The 18915-nt window shown below is 39.9% G+C and overlaps 1 protein-coding gene across 1 annotated transcript; it reads right to left on the bottom strand.

Moving 5' to 3' along the window:
• Nucleotides 1-10756: 10756 nt before the first annotated feature.
• Nucleotides 10757-11609, bottom strand: LOC129081759 (40S ribosomal protein S4, X isoform-like). The gene is given in 2 exon segments (XM_054587435.1): nucleotides 10757-11528; nucleotides 11531-11609. Coding segments are annotated over 2 exon segments (786 nt in total). The 5' UTR covers nucleotides 11592-11609; the 3' UTR covers nucleotides 10757-10803.
• Nucleotides 11610-18915: the final 7306 nt, after the last annotated feature.

Here is an 18915-nt window from a genome sequence, read left to right as displayed (position 1 = left end):
GAATCATTCTGTTATTCCCCAGAGCAGGAAGGTCCATTTTGCTGCTAGAGAAAAAGACGTTTGAACAGCATGCACCCATCCTAGACACCCCATGCAGTTAGCCCAGTGATGCCCCACAAAATGTTGCAAGCAGTCTCCAGTGTCCAAGGGGCATTCCCACATTATGGTCACAGTGCAATCCTCAGTCCACCAAAGCTTTTGAATGGCTGACTACACTTACTCCCCGGGACCACACTGGCCTGGCTGCACACCTGCACTTCAGGGCGTGCGTGAGTCCTGGCTGATGGCAGCTCTGTGCTCATCTTCATGAAGCCGTGGGGTGTGAGGGTCCAGGCAGGTACAACCTCCCTCACCGGACCGGAGTGACCTCTGCGAACTGAATGTGTTGGGAAATGTCCCATCTGGTTTCAGGAACTGTAGCCTCACTGATAGGCAAGAGGGTCCCAAGGCTGAAGCTAATCAAGGAGGCTTGGAAAAATAGGCCACTGAGGAGACAAAACCTGTCCCCCTGGCAGGGGCTGCCCCTGCCTCCCTCACATCACCCTGCTTGGCCCCAGAGGATGGCTGATTAGTCAATGACAGGTAAGACCCCTTGGTGGCAGGGGCAACCTAAGACAGGCATAGTCACATGGGCATCAGGGAAGAACTTGGGGGACACAGAGAAAGGGCAAAAAGACCCTGATCCCCTGCCTGGAGCAGGTTTGAAACAATACCGGAGACAGCCCTAAACTGGATTGGGTGGGTTCCCAGGGGAAATCAAGCCTAGAGGTAAATTCTTTGAAGCATGGTTTGTTTTTGCCTCAGAAGCTATGATAACCAGCTCATGCTGGGAAGGGAATTTATACTATTCCGAGACCCTGACCCTAAACCCTTTGGTGCTCTTATGTTTACACTCTCATGTTTACCGGTCTCCTCTCGGACCCATGTAAATTGGTGTGTTCCTGCCATTTGTTTTCTTCAAAACATCATCTATTCTCTGCAAACATTAACATACTGATGTAATGAGAGCACCTGTACGTTCCCACTACCTAGCCCCACTGATAACCCTTTCAATAAAAGCCGTTGGACATGGGCTCTGGGCCTTCTCCACTAGACGGAAGTGCCATTTCTCTCCTGGCAGACAGAGAAGTGTCTAGAACGACTTATTTTATTTCCCCCATCTATGACGACCCCAGGACAGGCTCTGCAGGATCAGAGTCCATGCTTGCTCCTCAGCTGATGCCAGGACAGGGACTCTTAGATCCAGAATCCTGCACTGCCTCGGCTGGTGCCTGAACAGGGACCTGAAGAGTCCACCTCAGAATGCTGGGTCAGCTTCCCCTGAGAGGAACTTAGCTTCTGGGGAAACTGGCCCAGCCCCTTGGGAGTGATTTTCTGCATCCCTGGGCCTGCTTCACTGCTCCCCACAGTGCGGCACTGGGCAGAGGTACGTCTTTGCCAAGGGTGACAGCATGCTGTCCACTGTCCATGTTAACAAACTGTGCGGTGCTGGAGGCCACCAGAGCTCTCAGATATTGGTTCCCTGCAAAAACAGACCATCTAGGTTGATAGTTGATCCTGAGTCATCGTGTGTGATACCAGATTGTCTCTGGACTAGCTACAGTACTCTTGTATCCATGATTTGTGAACCCAGGATTTTGTAATCATGTCAGAGTAAATGCCATCATTCCATATAATGTATAGTATCTGTGTATAACCAAAAATGTCAACATAGTTCATGGCCAAAGTAAAAATATGTAAAATGTTGGTCTAATAATAATAATAAAAGACATAATTGAACTAGCTATCCAGAGTTTAATCAAGTTTTTGACAAGAGGGTTTTTGGTTTGGGTTTTGTTTTTGTTTTTTGTTTGTTTGTTTTCATGAATAAAATAATGCTTTGGGAAAAGCCATTTAATGATTTTAGTTAAATTTAAGATTCAATTGAGTTATACTTCTGGAAACTAACCTGTACAATTTTGTGATGGTAAAGAGTGTTGTCAGTAAAGGGACCATGGCTTTATTTTTCTAACATCTTCCCAGAATACTAGGAAAAACCCTAATTCAACTCAATTCAACATGCGAATAATCAGTTATTTAATATATTTCAATAATATCACTTATTAGCTGTCTGAGACCTCAGGTAGGAGACTTGTATTCTCTGTGCCTCAGTTTCATCATCTTTAAAATAGGGAATAATAATACATACTCATAGGGTAAGGAGTAAATGAGATATATATGCAAAGCTCTTAGCTCCATTACTGGATATACTGAGGACTCATTTAACTGCTATTATTTTCATATTTACTGCAATTAGGTTCTGAGCTCAGTGCTGGAGGTACTCATAATAAGACATGATTCCTGTCTTCAAGAAGTTTACAGTTTGGAGCAGAGAGAGACAAACATGTACACAAACAGGTATCAAAGGTTATAAATGGTCAATGCCATAAAAACATAACAACAAAGAGCTGGGGGGACAACAAAGAGGAGAAATGTATCTGTCAGAGTGGGAGAAGAATTTATGGAAGAGGTTACATTGAGCTAGATCTTGAAGGATAAGACAGGATTTAGATGGAGGTAGAGAAACTTTCTTGGCAGAATTGCATGAACAATGACACTGAGATATCATGAAAATATGTAGTAAATTCAGCATCAGCCAATAGACTGTATGGCTGGAGAGTGGGAGATAGACATAGGGTCAGGGGCAGCAGGCAATCAGCAAGCATTGGGCGAAGGCTTACTCAGTGCCGGACAGCCTAGAAGAAGATCACGGGGCCTTATGAACCATGTGTGATTTGTCTTACAGACAATGAGATATCTGAGATATCACCAGCAAAGATATCTGAGTAGTTCCCTATTTGCAGAAGGATGGTGCACACAGCAAGCTCTTGGTGTATGCCTGGTGAAATAAATTGAATTGGATGGTGGTAAAAAGAGTGTATCTGGAGGCAAGTCCCAGGCAGGTACAAATGGATATAAAATAGACATCCTAGTAATGGCATAGTCCAAATGTAGTTGATACCTAGAAGGAATGGGTAGGCATAATATTGAACACACATGGCTTGTTTTAGCATCATTGAAAACTACAAGAACAAGTAGGGAAGCAGTTTCTCTATCCAGGACCTCTGTCCCACAAAATTTGAACGTAACAAGTACAGAGCTTTTTAGTGAAGGATCTATGCCCACGTCAGTGGAGAGGAGGAAATCAACCCCTGAGCTATGACAGAAAAGGGCCATCCTGGGCTAGAGTGATGTGCATACCACATTCCCATCTAACGATATGTGGGAAATGAGTATGCTCAGTGAGAGCCAAATTCCTCGTTTCCCAGTCTAACTCTGAGTGCACCTGAAGCTGGGTTTTGCACTGACCCATGGCCTTGGAAGGTACTGTTCATGGACACATGAAGCTGTACCTGTGCTAGGCATGTGTGCAGGGCGTGCAAAAATGACATCATCACTACTACAGGCTATGAAAAGATCCAGGTGATAGGACTACAGTCCACCACAATTTCACCTTCTCCAGAGCTTTATAGAATGTATAAGTTTGCAAAGCAACAGATGTGGATATAAGCCTCTGTCTTTCCCCAGTGGTGTCACCAATTCATCTATTGACAGCTATGGCTGATGAATCTTCATGCAAAGCATAGAGTGTGAAAAGATAGCCAGTGCAGGGAAGAGAGAGGACAGGCCAGAGAAAAACCAGCGAGTCATCGAGGTGTCTCATCTCTCCGCAGGACACCTGACTCTGTCAGTGCGCAGGAGAGTGTCTTACTTACTGCCACCTTGTGGCTGGCGGTAGGTACACATCTCCCTGCAGGCTTCCTGCGGCCCCACCTAATGGGGGTGGAGGGCCCTGTGAGGAGCCAAATGGGACCAGCAGTCAGTGTTGTGTAAGCAAATTCCAGCTACTATCCTGACGGTCCAGAGGGACTTGTTCCTGGGCGCATACAAAGATGACCTTTGCAATCTTTTGGCTTGGAATGGCCTCTAGCTGTATTTCTACATCGCCTCCAAAACGCACTTTAGCCTTTAAGAAAAACATGAACTTAGCTCACTCAGAGTCACTGTCATTATTCAATGCTTAGCATGAGCATCATATCCTGTTGCTTGCTGCACTGGTCTCTGACAAACTTCTGGTCATCAATAAGGTCAATGCAGAAAAGGGGGAAAAAAAGGTGACAATAAAACAGCATGTGACCCTGGTTTTTTATTTTTAGAAAACATGATGCCATATTTGTATGTTCATAGCAGCATTTATTCACAATGACCAAAGAGTAGAAGCAACTCAAGTATCCAATGATGGAAGAATGGATTTAAAAAATATGGTCCATCCATACAATGAAATATGATTCAGCTTTCAAAAGGAAGGAAGTTCTGCAATCTGCTACAGCATGGGTAAATCTTGAGGACATCATGCTAAGCAAAATAAGCCAGCCACAAAGGGACAAATACCGTATGCTTCTATTTATATGGAGTACCTAGAGCAGTCAAACCCACAGAGACAGAAAATAGAACGGTGGTTGCCAGGGTCTGAGTGGTGGGGAGAGAAATAAGGGATAATTGATCAAAGGGTATGGAGATTCAGTTTTGCAAGATGAAAAAGTTCTGGATATTCAGTATTTAACACTACTGAACTATACACTTAAAATTGTTAAGATGGTAAATTTTATGTGTTTTTACCACAATTAAAATATTTAAAAATTATTTTTAAAAATATGATGCCTATTGATCTTACTGCTTTCTCTTTTTCAGCATTATTTACTTTACATTTTCACATTACTTTGTATTGGGATATAGTTTACATATAATAAATTATATTATTTTATGTGTTTAGTTTGATGTGTTTTGGCTACTCCAAACAAGATACAAACATTTCCATCACCCTAGAAAGTTCCCTTGTACCACCTTCCTGTCAACAACTCCCTCCAGGCAATCATTTCTGACTTCTATCACTGTTTTTTTTCATCATGGTTATAATTACATATAGTAAAATATGCAATTTGTAGGATGTTGTTTGTGAGTTTTAACAAATATCTATACCATGTAACCAACACACTAATCAAGGTCTAGGTCTTCCCCAAAACTCTAGAAAGATCCTTGTATCCCTTCCCAGTCTGTGAACTCTCCTGTCTGAGGCAGCCACTATTCTCATTTCCGTTGCCATGGATTATTTCATCTCTTCTTGAACTTCACATAAATGGAGTCATGCAATATATGCTTTTTTATGTCTGGCTACTTTTACTCAGCAGAATGTTTTTAAGATTTGTCCATGGTGCCTGTGGATCAACACTTTATTTCTTTTTATTGAAAGTAGTATCCTACTGTATAATTGTACTGAAACTTTGTTTACCCATTCCGTTAATGAAGATTAGGGCTGTTTCCAGTTTGGGGCTATTATGAATAAGGATGCTATTACTGGATTTTTGTGGACAGATATTTCATTTTTCTTGAGCAAAATACCTAGGAATAGTGGGATTTCTAGCTACTAGGATAAATGTATGTTTAACATTACTGATAAAACTACCAAAAAGAATTCCAAAATGATACCATTTTGCACTCCTACTAGTTTTTGAAATTGAAGTATGATTTATATATGGCAAAGTTCACCCTTTTAATGTACATTTCTGCAAATTTTGACAACTTCATACAATTGTGTACCTTCCACCACAATCAAGAGTTTCAACAAGCCCACCTTGGCTGTTATGGCTCAGTGGACTGAGTGCCAGCCTGTGAACCAAAAGGCTACCTGTTTGATTCCCAGTCAGGGCATCTCTCACACATCGCTGTTTCTCTTCCTTTCTTCCTTCATCATTTTCTATCTCTCTAAAAATAAATATTTTTAAAAAGAGAAAGAGAGAGAGAGAGAGTGTTTCAACAAGCCCATCACCATCCAAATCCCCTGTGCTCTCTTTGTGGTCACCTTCCACCCAATCCCAGCATCTTTATCAAAGCTCTCTTCCTTTATTTTTGCTTTCCAAAATGTCATATGAATGGAATTATACTTTAAAGTCTTTTGAATCTGGCTTCTTTCATTTAGCATAATGTATTTCTGGTTCATCATGTTTTGCATGTATCAGTTTAGTTTGTGCCTTTTTACTATTTAGTAGTTCATTGTTTATCCATTCCCAGTTGAGGCACATTTGAGTTATTTCCAGTGTGGAGCCATTGTAAACTTTTGTGAACATAGGTGTCTGATTTCTTGGGTAAATACCTAGAAGTGGGAATGCTGAGCTATTTGGTTAAACTGCCAAGCTGCTGTCCAATTAGCATCTCTACCAGCAATGTGTAAGATTTTGTTAATCTGTGTCCTTGTCAGCACTTAGTATTGTAAGATTTTTTTAATTTTACATATCCTAATAGGTGGTATCTCATTATAATTTTAATTAGAATTTCTCTAATGACTAACAATATCATCCATCTTTTTTTCTCTCCATTTATCTGTCTTCTTTAATTTTGTTCAGGATGGTTATATTGTTTTAGTGGGTTTTTTTACCATCCAATGTGCTTATTTGCACATGAATTATCTTTTTAGTGAAATATCCATTCAAATCTTTTGCTCATTTTATATTGGGTTGTTTGTTTCCTTGTCATTGAATCTGAGTTCTTTATTCTGGATACAATTCCTTTATCATATATGTGATTTGCAAATATTTTCTCCATATCTATAGCTTGTCTTTTCACTCTCCTAACAATGCCTTTTGAAGAGCAAACGTTCTTAGTATTTATCAAGTTTATCAAAATTTTTAATGAATCATAACGTTGGTGTTGTAGTTAAGAAGTCTATCTAACCCAAGATAAGAAATTCTGTTTCATCTTCCAGATATTTTATAGTTTTAGATTATATGTTTAGGTTTTTTATTAATTTTGAGTAAATTTTGTATATGCTATAAGTATGAAACAAATTTCCTATGGATATCCAATGTTCCAGCACCATTTGTTAAAAGACTATAATTTTTTCATTGATTTATCTTTACACTTTGCTGAAAAACAATTCACCATATATTTATGGATCTATTTCTGAACTCTCTATTCTGTTCCATTTTTATCTGTGACTACTCTTTCACCAATACTACACTCTCTTGCTTACTGTAGCTTTATAGTAAATCTTGAAGACAGGTAGATAGAGTGAGTTCTTCAACTTTGTTCATTTTCAAAATTTTTTTGGCTCCTTTGACTTTCCATATAAAATTTAGAATTATCTTATTGATTTCTAGGTTCGCAGGCCCAGCGCTCAATCCACTGAGCCACACCAGCCAGGGCTACTAGGATTTTGATTGAGATAACATTGAATCTATAAATCAGTTTGGAGAGAAATTATAAACAACAATATTGAGCTATATTGAATCCACAAACAAGCTGTATGTCTCCATTTATGTATATTTTACTTTATTTTTTTTTAACCACCCACGGATAAAAGAGAAAGGAAGAAAAAGAGAGAAACATTGATGTGAGAGAGAAACATCAACTGATTGCCTCCCATACAAGCCCAGACTGGGGATCAAACCCACGACCTAGACATGTGTGCTGACCAGGGAATCAAACTCTCAATCTTTTGGTTACAGGATGACACTCCAACCAACTGAGACACACCAGCCAGGGCTCTACTTGATTTGTTTCATCAGTGTTTTGTGGTACTCAGAATACAGATCTTGTACAGATTTTGAAGGATTTCTGCCCAAGTGTGTTTTCTTGTTGTTTTCTATTTTTCATATTTTATTTTTATAAAATTTTACCATTTCAACTATCTTTAAGTGTATAGTTTAGAGGCATTAATTACATTTACAGTGTTGTGCAATCATCACCACTTCTCCATTTCCAGAACTTTTTCAGCAATCCAAACAGAACATCAATATCCATTAAACAACTCCCCATTCCTCCCTCCCCTCAGTCCCAGGTAACCTCTATTCTATTTCCTGTCTCTATGACTTTCACTTCTCTAGGTCCCTCATATAAGTGGAATCATACAATATTTGTTATTTTGTGACTGGCTTATTTCACTTGGTACAATACCTTCAAGGTTCATCTATATTCCAGTATACTGCATAATTTCCTCCCTTTTTAAGGCTGAATAATATTCCATTGTATGTATATACCACATTTTACCTACCTATTCATTTGCTGATGGACATTCTTTGTTTCTACCTTAAACTATGGTTGTAAAAATATATGAGTCCCTGCTTTCAGTTCTTTTGGATATATACCTAAATGCAAAAGTACTGGATCATATGGTAATTGTTTAACTTTTTGAAGAACCACAGAACTTTTTTTCATAATAGCTGTGCCATTTTATATTTCCTTCAACAGTGTGCAAGGGTTCCATTATCTCCACATCTTCACCAACACTTACTATTTTCTGTTTTTTAAAAATTTTCCATCCTAATGTTTGTAGAATAGTATCTCAATGCAGTTTTGATTTGCATTTCCCTAATGATTAGTGATGCTGAGCACTTTATCATGTGCTTATTGGCCATTTGCATATCTTCATTAGAGAAATAATCATTCAAGTCCTTTGCCCATTTTTTTAATTGGATTGTTTATTATTGTTGATTTATAGAGATTCTTATATATACTATATGTTAATTCTTTATCAGATATTTAATTTTCAGATATTTTTCTCCCAAACTGTGAGTTGCCTTTTCACTCCCCTAACAGTGACTGTTTTACATATGTCGGTGCTATTGTGATTCTTTTTTCAATTTCAATTTCAATTATTCATTTCTAGTATATAAAAATATTGATATCCATATGTTGACCTTGTACTTTGTGATCTTGCTGAACTCACTTCTTAGTTCTAGTAATTCTTTTTGTAGATTCTTTGAGTTTTTATGTAGACAATCATGTTCTTACAAATAGAGAAAGTTTTATTTCTTCCCTTCCCAACTGTGTGCCTCTCATTTCTTTTTCTTGCCTAATGCTCTAGCTAGAACCTGCAGAATGATGTGGAATAGGAGTGGTGAGAGTGAATATCCTTGCCTCATTCTCAATCTTAGCGGGGAAGTATTCAGTCTTTCACTATAAATCTAATGTTAGCTGGAGGGGTTTTCTTTTTTTTATTGTTTATTGTATTAGAGTTGTCCCAATATTTTCCCCTTGCCCTCCTCCACCCAGGCCACCCCCCGCTACACAGTCAATCCCCACACAGTTGTCCATGTCCATGGGTCATTCATACATATTTTTTGACCAGTCCCTTCCCCTTCTTTCCACCATTGCCCCCCACCTCTGGCAGCTGTCAATCTGTTCCATGTTTCCATATCTCTGGTTCTGTTTGCTCAGTATTTTATTTTATTCATTAGATTCCTCTTATAAGTAAGATCATAGGGTATTTGTCTTTCACTAATTGGCTAATTTCACTTAGCATAATACTTTCCAGTTCCATCCATGCTGTCACAAAAGGTAGGAGGAGTTCCTTCTTTCTTTATCTTGCATTCCATTGTGTAAATGTACCACAGTTTTTTTATACATTCATCTGCTGATAGGTACTTAGGCTATTTCCAACTCTTGGCTATTGTAAATAGCACTGCTATGAACATAAGGGTGTATAACTTCTTTTGAATTGATGTTTCAGGATTCTTAGGGTATAATCCCAGCAAATCGAATCTCTGGTTCAAAAGGCAGTTGCACTTTTAATTTTTTGAGGAAATTTCATACTGTTTTCCACAGTGTCTGCACCTGTCTATATTCCCATGGACAGTGTACTAGAGTTCCCTTTTCTTCACATCCTCACTGCAGGGGTTTTCTTAAATTGAGATATAATTCACATAACATAGAAGTCACAATTTAAACATTATAATTCAGCAATTTTTAATATATTCACAAGGTTGTGCAGCCATCACCACTGTCTAATCCAGAACATTTGCATCACCCGACAAAGAAATTCCATAACCATTAGCAGTCACTCCATAGCTCCCCTCCTCCCAGACCTGGCAACCACTAACCTATTTTCTGTCTCTATAAATTTTTCTAGTCCAGATATTTCTGGCTTCTTTCACTTAGCATAATGTGTTCAACGTTGATTCATCTTGCAGCATATATCATTGCTTCATTCCTTTTTATGGCCAAGTAATATTCCATTGTATGGATATACTGCACTCTGTTTATGCATTCCAGTTGATGGACATTTGGGTTATTTCCACTTTTTGCTATAATGAATAATTCTGAAATGAATATTCATTTACAGATTTCTGTGTGAACATATGTTTTCAATTCTTTTTTTAAAGATTTTATTTATTTTTAGGGAGAGGGGAGGGGAAGGAGAAAGAAAGGGAGAGAAATATCATTGTGTGGTTGCTTCTCACATACTGCCAACTGGGGGCCTATCCCACAACCCAGGCATGTGCCCTGACTGGGAATCAAACTGGCAACCCTTTGGTGTGCAGGCCAGCACTCAGTCCACTGAGCCACACCAGCCAGCGCTGTGTTCACTTCTTTTGAATACATACCTAGGAATGAAATTGCTGGGGCTATGATAATTCTATGGTAACTTTTGAGGAACTGCCAAACTATTTTCTATAGCAACTATACCATTTTACGTTGCCATCAGCAATGGAAGAAGGTTTCAATTTTTCCACATTCTCATCACCAGTTGTTTTCCATTGTTCTTTTTGGTTTTTTTCATATTATAGCCACCCTAGTTAGTGTGAGGGGGTGCCTCACTGTGGTTTGATTTGCATTTCCCTAATGTCTAACTATGTTGGGTACCTCTTCATGTGCTTAACTGGTCATTTGAACTTTTTTTTTTCATGTTGTATTATCTTTAATTCATCGTGTTGCAGTATCCTTAATTAATTACAAACACTTTTCCAATCACATCATGTAGAGTTCATTTCACCCACTGCTTTGTTTGGCCTCCAGTCTCTTGTCTCTCTCTTCAGCAATGGTGAGGCAGATACCCTTTCCACGGGGAAGGGAAATCCATGGTTTGTTGCCTTTGCCAATAACGAAAACGTTGGAGAGCCAGGTGGCAAAGCTGTTGCCACTGGCATCTTTCACGGGAACTACATCAAAAGAACCAGGGTGTCTCTTTCTGTTGGTTATCACACCAATTCTTCCCAGGTTAGCACCTCCGGTCACCATACACAGGTTACCAGTGTCAAACTTGATGAAATCAGTAATTTTGCCTGTCTCCAAATCAATCTGAATGGTGTCATTGATCTTGATGAGGGGATCAGGGTAGCAGATGGTGCGAGCATCATGGGTCACCAGGTGAGGGATTCCTTTTGTGCCTACAAAGATCTTCCTCACTTTGCACAACTTGTACTTGGCTTCCTCAGGTGTAATATGATGAACAGCAAAGCGATCCTTGGTGTCATAGATCAGACGGAAATTCTCTCTGGTCTTGTCAATGCTGATCACATCCATAAAACCAGCAGGGTAGGTTATATCAGTTCGGACCTTGCCATCAATCTTAATGAACCGCTGCATGCAGATCTTCTTTACTTCATCTCCTGTTAGGGCGTATTTAAGTCTGTTCCTTAAGAAAATGGTGAGAGGGAGACATTCTCTCAGCTTGTGGGGACCGGTAGATGGCCGAGGAGCAAACACACCAGTTTATCCAGCATCCAATGCTTTGGAGCTGCTACACGCTTCAGATGCTTCTTGGGACCACGAGCCATGGCTGCACTAGGCACAGAAAGAGCTGAACATTTTTTTTGTGTGTGTGAGAAAATGTCTATTCATATTCTTTGCCATTTTTAAATCAGGTTATTTTTGTTGTTGAGTTATCAGAATTCTTTATATATATTCTGGATACTAGTCCCTTATCTGATATGTGATTTACAAATATTTTCTCCTATTTTGTGAATTGTCTTTTCACTTTCCTTGTTAGTATCCTCTGATGCATTATAATTTTTAATTCTGATGAAGCCCAGTACAGTTTTTCTTTCTTTCTTTTTGAAACTAAGTGTCCTTAATCAAGTTGAGGAAATTCCCTTCTATTTCTAGTTTGCTGAGAGTTTTTATTATGAATGGGTGTTACATTTCACCAAATGCTTTCTCTGCATCTACTGAGATGGTAACATGAATGGTATTGGCTGATTTTCAAAAGTTGAACTGCCTTAACCAGTAATGACTGGTAATGTTGATCACCTTTCATGTATTTACTGGTCATTTGTATATCCTCTTTAGTAGAATCACTGCTCAAGTCTCTTGTCCATTTTTTATTTGGGTTGTTCATGTTTTTATTGTTAATTTGCAGGAGTTCTCTTAAGAGTTCCTTGTCAGATATATTTTCTCCAAATATTTCCCCCAGTTTATAACTTGACTATTGATTTCTTAAGATTACTGTTTGGTAGCTGGGACATTTTTAAATTTAATGCAGTCCAATTTATCAAATTTTGGTTTTGGTGCCATATCCGGGGAATCTTTGCCTACCCTAAGATTGCAAAGATTGCTTTCTATTGTTTTCTCCTAGAAGCTTTATGGTTCTGACTCTTATGTTCAGGTCTATGATCCATCTTAAACTAATTTTTGTAGATGAGGTGAGATAGGGGCCAAGGCTCTTCTTTTTTCTTTCTAGTAGTTCCCACCTCATTTGTTAAAAAAACATTTTCCTTTCTGTCACTGGATTGACTTAGCCCCTTGGTAAATTTTAGTTTTCTTTTAAGAATTCTCCATAATTAATCCTGGCTCGTGTGGCTCAGTGGATTGAGTGCCAGCCGGCAAACCAAAGCGTCACTTATTTGATTCACAGTCAGGGCACACGCCTGAGTTGCCGGCCAGGTCCCCGGTAGGAGGCGCGCAAGAGGCAACCGCACGTGATGTTTCTCTCCCTCTCTTTCTCCTTCCCTTCCCCTCTCTCTAAAACTAAACAAAATATTTAATTTATTCTCCATAATTATACCTGCATATTTACAGAGGCAACTTAGAGTTCTATGAGCAAATTTTTAAAAAAACAACTGACTAATAATTTGAAATAGTAATACATGCATGTGGTTTAAGTTAAAAGACACAAACTCCAAAAAGTACAAAGGGCTATAAAAATCAAATTTCCTTCCCATCTCTAACTCTCATCCCCAGTGTCACTCACTCAGGCAAACATCGTTAGTAGTTCTCTGAGCAATTTAAAAAGACAGGCTTCATGTTACCCAACATGGAGATGCTGGTTGAGACCTCAGAGTTGGTGTGTGTTTGAGTATGTACACATGTGTATGTCACAGATACAGAGCATTATCTGGCTGTTACAAACAATTCCTCACTCATTCTAAGGGATTCATTCACTGAAGACATTAGAAAGAGACCGAAGAATTTTTTACAAGCCATATGTAATTTTCTTCTTCCTACTTATGTAGATAAAGAGAAACATTGTATGACTAAGTCTTAGGTTTGCTCAGAAGGAGAAGTGATAATTTCTCTGTTTTCTTTTTTATATTTGGGCAATATTTATTAACCAACTCATTGAATCCATATAGCAAGTGATTGTCTGAAATTGCAAATTTAATAGAAAAAAAGGGGAGGGACTCAGGAAGACAATAATTAGGATATACTTTTTAAAAGCAAAAAAACATGCATGTGTGTCAGTAGTGAATGCAATCTGTAAACAACTATTATTAGTGGGTTCCTGATATTTTTCTCTCCTTTAACCAATTAACATCTATTTACATGATTCTTGGGATTCCACCATTACAAATTTCTTTGAATTATGAGGTGAAAAGGTAGGAATTACCTGTCTCTAGGGGCTAATCCTGGGTGTTATAAAATAATGGAGTAGTGGAGATTCAGGCTGCAGTAACACAATTTCTTTTTTATGAAAGCTACCCTTATCCTGAATTTTCGGCCATTGAATCCAGACACATTATTTAACGAATGTGCTTAGTAATTCATAAAGTGAGAGAGCTTGAAACACATGCTCCATTATTACTCTACTATAAATCCTCCTGAGACGTCAAAACTTCGCCCGTTCTGTACAAGTTTCTCTTGTTCCCTCCAGTGCAGCAGGCGGAGTTTGGCTTGCCCCATCTAGAAGGAAGAGTGGGTCCCAGGAACATTACCCATCCCATGAACATGCCAGAACTCTGAGCCCTCGCGGTGAGCGTGACCCCATCTGCAGGGACACCCTGAACATGCAGAAGTTGAGGGACCCTGGCCAGGAGGTCACTGCACTCCATCCACTGAACCATGCCTCAGGCGAAACAAGGGCTGGCTCCCCATCAGGTCCACCATGACCCGACAGGCTCGAGGGAGGAGCATCCCCACAGAGTGGAGGCAGAGGTGTCAGGGAGAGTAGGGGTTCCAGGCTAGAGGCAGCAGGGGGCAAGCCTAGACAGCAGGACTAAGGGCCCCGCTGGAGGGAAAGAAGAGGACAATTGAGGGGAACAAACAAACATTTAGATCCAGTAGCCTGGACTGTATCCTCCTGATGTACCAGTTCCATGTGAGAAACATGGAGTTTATAGATTGATTGAGATTATAAAACATGCAAATATGATGCTGGTATTTGCCAGAACAGATTCTCAGAAGTAGAATTAACCGATCAAAGCTAATGACCATTTCTCATGTGCATGATATATATTCCTGAATTACTTTCCAAGGAGGTGGAACAGTTCATGCTCCCGCCAGCATTAAGAGTATAAATTCCCATTTTGTCACACTCTCACCAGTTGATGGCTTTTAAAACAATCTTTACTAAAGTCTAGGCAAACGGCGGCATCTGGGTGCTGTTTTGATTTCTCTTCTTTTGCTCATTAGCAAGCTTGGACATTTCTCAAGTACATTTCTCACAAGCCACTTGTTTTTCCATTTTTGGAAACTATTTTTATATTCTTTGAAAAAGATAAGTTTTAAATAAGTTTTGAAGGAGAGCATAAATGACAGCTGTTAAATTATTATTATGATTATGACGATTTAATAGAAGAAGGGAAGAAGGACATTCTAGAGAGATCTGTCAGCCAGTTCACTTCTTGAGATTATATTTTATACCCCAGAGAAACACACATGCACATAGGATGCATTTACAGCACTCTTTATACTTGTGAACAATTGAAAATAGCTCAATGTTCAGCAAAATAGGAAAGTTAAATATGATATATATATATACTGTGGAATATTATGTAGCAGTTAAAAAGTCTGAGTTGAGTTAGATATGTACTAAGGAAGAGCTATACATTATTGAGTGAAGAAGCAAGTTTTGGAGCATTATATACATACCATTTATGTAAACAAACCACAAAAAAAATACTCATATGTGTATATTACAGCATAGAAAAAGGCATGTAAGAATGTAGATTGAACAGAGGAACTGGGCAGGAAAGGGGTCAGAATTGGTGAAGGTGGTCTGAGATTTTACCTTATTCTGTAATGTGTTAAGAAAAAACTGTCTCATAATGACAGGGTGTTTGTGTATTATCTGTAGAATTAAGATTTCATTGAAACTTTATTGAAAGATCACCACACTTTGTAGGAAGAGTTTGGTGCTGGTTTCTATAGTCATGGTGTTGACGTTGGCACAGCTGATTGCACAACGCAGAGTTCTGCTGCGCCCTTCTGTCCAGTTGGGAAAGACCAAGGACTATTCACCCTGGAATTAGCCCCAAAATACGCACTCCTTGGGCACTTTCTTTGAAGAGAAAGATTTAGACTGAAGTCAGTGGAAAAGAACATCACCTTTGTTCCTACATTTGGAATGAAAAGAAACATCCACGCCCAGTAACACCACCAAAGTGAGAATCAGACAGGCACTGGAGGACAATGACCCCAGGGTGCTCACAACTCAGCACAGTCTGCTTACTGAGGGCTGGGCCAGCTTCCAGCCTGCAGCACACGGACCCGCCAAGTGGGGTGAGTATATGAACCTTTCTGGAGAAAAGGCTGTAGCTTTCATCAGATATTTGGGGGAACTTACACCCCAATAGGTTAAAAACCACTGTGTTGGCAGCCTCACTAAATAGCACAGGCATGTAAGAGTTCAAAACTGAGTATTTAATGCAGGCTACCCAAGAAATTGTGAAAATCTTAATATCCGTTCCAGCATTAAAGGCACTTTTGCTTTTAATCTAGTTGGAGAAGCAGTTGTCTAGACGGAGGGTTGCTTGCACAAGTTTCCTGATTAACCTGACTTCTTCCCCCAGCGTTGCTTACAATGCTCAAACCCACACCTCTGCCTTTAGATGAGGTCATGCTGAGAAAGGTGGATTGTCACCCAGCCTGTTCTGAGCGTATCCCAGCTAACAGCTCAGGCAGACTGACTGGTTCAGAGTCTCACCCTGGCAAGTGTCAGGGATGGCCCAAGTGCAGCTCCACCGCACACACCACTGTGCGCCCTACATTCTTCCTCGATTCTGGATTCTCGTCATTCTCTATGTGAATGTGAGGCCACTGTGATACTAATGGAAGACTGTGTACTGACTTTCTGAACATCCCTTCCAGATCACAGGAGCTTCTCAGCCCCTAGGACTGTAAAATATGACTTGGCTAATGCCCCATTCGTGGTGCTGCCCCTCCTGACTATAAACACATCCACTAGATCCACCTTCCCCCCACCCTCCGTGTTCCCCTTTCCTAATCATGATCCCCAGTCTCATTAGTTAATTCGTGTGAAGAAAGATGGTTTAGTTGACCACAAGGAATGCTACCCAATTTTAAGAAAATTAACCTCCAATTTTGTTACTCAGCTCATGATCAGGGCATAGTCCTGTGTGTTTGTGACTTGGTTTCAAAGGCACTAGAACCCAAACCTGCACTGGTGGAAATGCATATGCCCAAGCCAGCCCTTGTGTATAATCCCTAAATCACACCCTCCATACCTGCTCCTGAGAAATGAAGTCTCTCCATCAGAACCACAGTCCTGAGATTTACTAAGTTTTCCTCTATCCAGATGTGTCCCACTGATCACCCTATTCAAATGTGTCCCTGTCCCACCTGTCCCTCTGTCCTTCTGACTTCTCTTCCCTCCATCCAACTCACCAGCCACAGGTTATGTAGTGTTGCATGCACCTCTTGCCTCCACACCTCTATAGACACTTTATGTTCCTTGCCTGGCTCTTCACTTTTTTCTAAAAGAAAACTCCTCCATACTGTCAAGACACAGCTCCCCTCTGCAATCTTCCCTGCTCTCCCAGAGGGGAAAAATGGAGGCTTTCCTCCTTTCTCATATAGCACCCTGTGCTGTAATTGCTGTGGACATGTCTATGCCTCCTCAGGTGAGCTCCAAAGGGGAAGGGAGGGTCCAGTTCCAGTGACAGAGCCTGAAACATGGCAGTTGTGAGAAAATCAGGTGGCATACAGTGAAACTGAAAGGATTTAACTGGGAAGAACTTCAAGAAGGGACTATTGACAGTGGTGGGCAGAGAGAATGAGGCCACAGGGATGATGCCGTCCTATAAGCAAGAGCAACGTTAGAAAGCTATTACCACCCCGGGTTTGAAGGGGCCAGGGCTCAGGGGTGTTGGTACTGGAGCTGGACCAGAACCAAAGAAATGAAAGGTAGGTGGGCAATGCTCCAGTCTTCCTGCTGCTGATCTTCCATCTCCAATTTCCTGACAATAATATGCACAAAGCTAAAATTATACCCATGCCACAAACCAGCAATTCCATGCCTGGGTTTTAATCAAGAGAAGGCAGCAAAAATGTGCACCAAAGATAAGTAGAAAAATGCTCATAGTAGCCTTGCCTTTTTCTTAATAGCCAAATATCTATCAACAGAACTATTAATTTATGCGATGATGTGGATGAATGTCACAGACACAGTGTCCAGCAAATAAAGCTAGGCATAAAAGAGGACACCCTGTTTGATCCAATTTATCTAAAGTTCAAGAGCATATAAAGCTAATCTGTGTAGACATCAAAATAGTGTTATTGCTGGTGGAGGGTGGAGAGGAGTGCCTAGAAGGGGCAAGAGGAAGCCTACTTGGCTGTTACAAATATTCTTTATCTTAGTTGTACACCAAAGAACTGTGCACTGTACCATATGTATGTTATTCTGCAATACAACTGTTTTTAAAAAAAAAATGTCCACCAGTGTCTCTTTAATGAAACCAGTTGGAAGCCAAAGGGCAAGGCATCTCTAGTGCAATCCCAAGGGCTGGGCAGAGAATGCATTGGGGTGGGAATAATTAGCAGGATATTCATGGAATAGCTGAGTGAAATAGCAGTCACTTACACCTTAGCATGAATAAATATATGGAATTACTTTAACACTAAGCTTTGCTGGAAAGCAATATGGAAATAGGAGGATCCTGGGAACTTTGGCTGTGGGAAATAGTGGAGCAAACTGAAAGAAATTCTTTGCCTTAGTGATAAATCTGCAAAGCACGTCCTGATTATGAGGTCAACAGTAGCTGAGTTAGTACCTTTCCAGGGCTCTATGCCCTTATCAATGTTAAAATAAGACTGTCAACGTAAGAAACATCCAAACCTATAAGAATTTTTATGACTTTGAGCCAAACTGACAGTTGCCTGGAAGCAAAGCCTTAGCGAATTGAGAAAACGCTGCAGAAAAATGGCAGTTTTGCACCTTATTTTATACATTACAATCAAAAGAGAAGGCATAAGTGGCTTACATGAAATCCATTGGTGACAGATTAGAGAAGTAGAGAAAGCACAGCAGGGAGACCTTTGGGATTGGATAAAAAACAAAATGATAGACACATACTTCATTTATATAGGTGAGTACAGGACAGTTAACAGTCACAAATTAACAAGAAAACAATAACACTGAGAGGATCTGTGGTCTCCCCCTGGTGCAGTGCCTGTGCTTTGAGGGGTTTAGAGAAAGGAAATTTGGCATTCCAAAGGTATGTTATCATAGATGCAAAAAGACTATTAAGTTAAAGACTGACTTTTGTCAAGAAGATTCTAGCCTGGAACAAGACTTCCAGCAATGACCTCCTTTTAGTCAGAAAGTTTTAAATGTCAGACCATCCTATGTGGTTAACTTTACATCTCTGAATTTGTAAGACCATCACACAGCTTGTCAGGTTTAGTGGCACTGGGTTGGTCAAAAGT

This window comes from Pteronotus mesoamericanus, unplaced genomic scaffold (assembly GCF_021234165.1).
Source record: "Pteronotus mesoamericanus isolate MK-2021 breed Mesoamerican mustached bat unplaced genomic scaffold, CSHL_Meso_final scaffold_118, whole genome shotgun sequence".
Classification (NCBI taxonomy): domain Eukaryota; kingdom Metazoa; phylum Chordata; class Mammalia; order Chiroptera; family Mormoopidae; genus Pteronotus; species Pteronotus mesoamericanus.
Note: the sequence above shows the minus strand (reverse complement) of the source record. Positions and strands in the feature narration are given on the sequence as shown.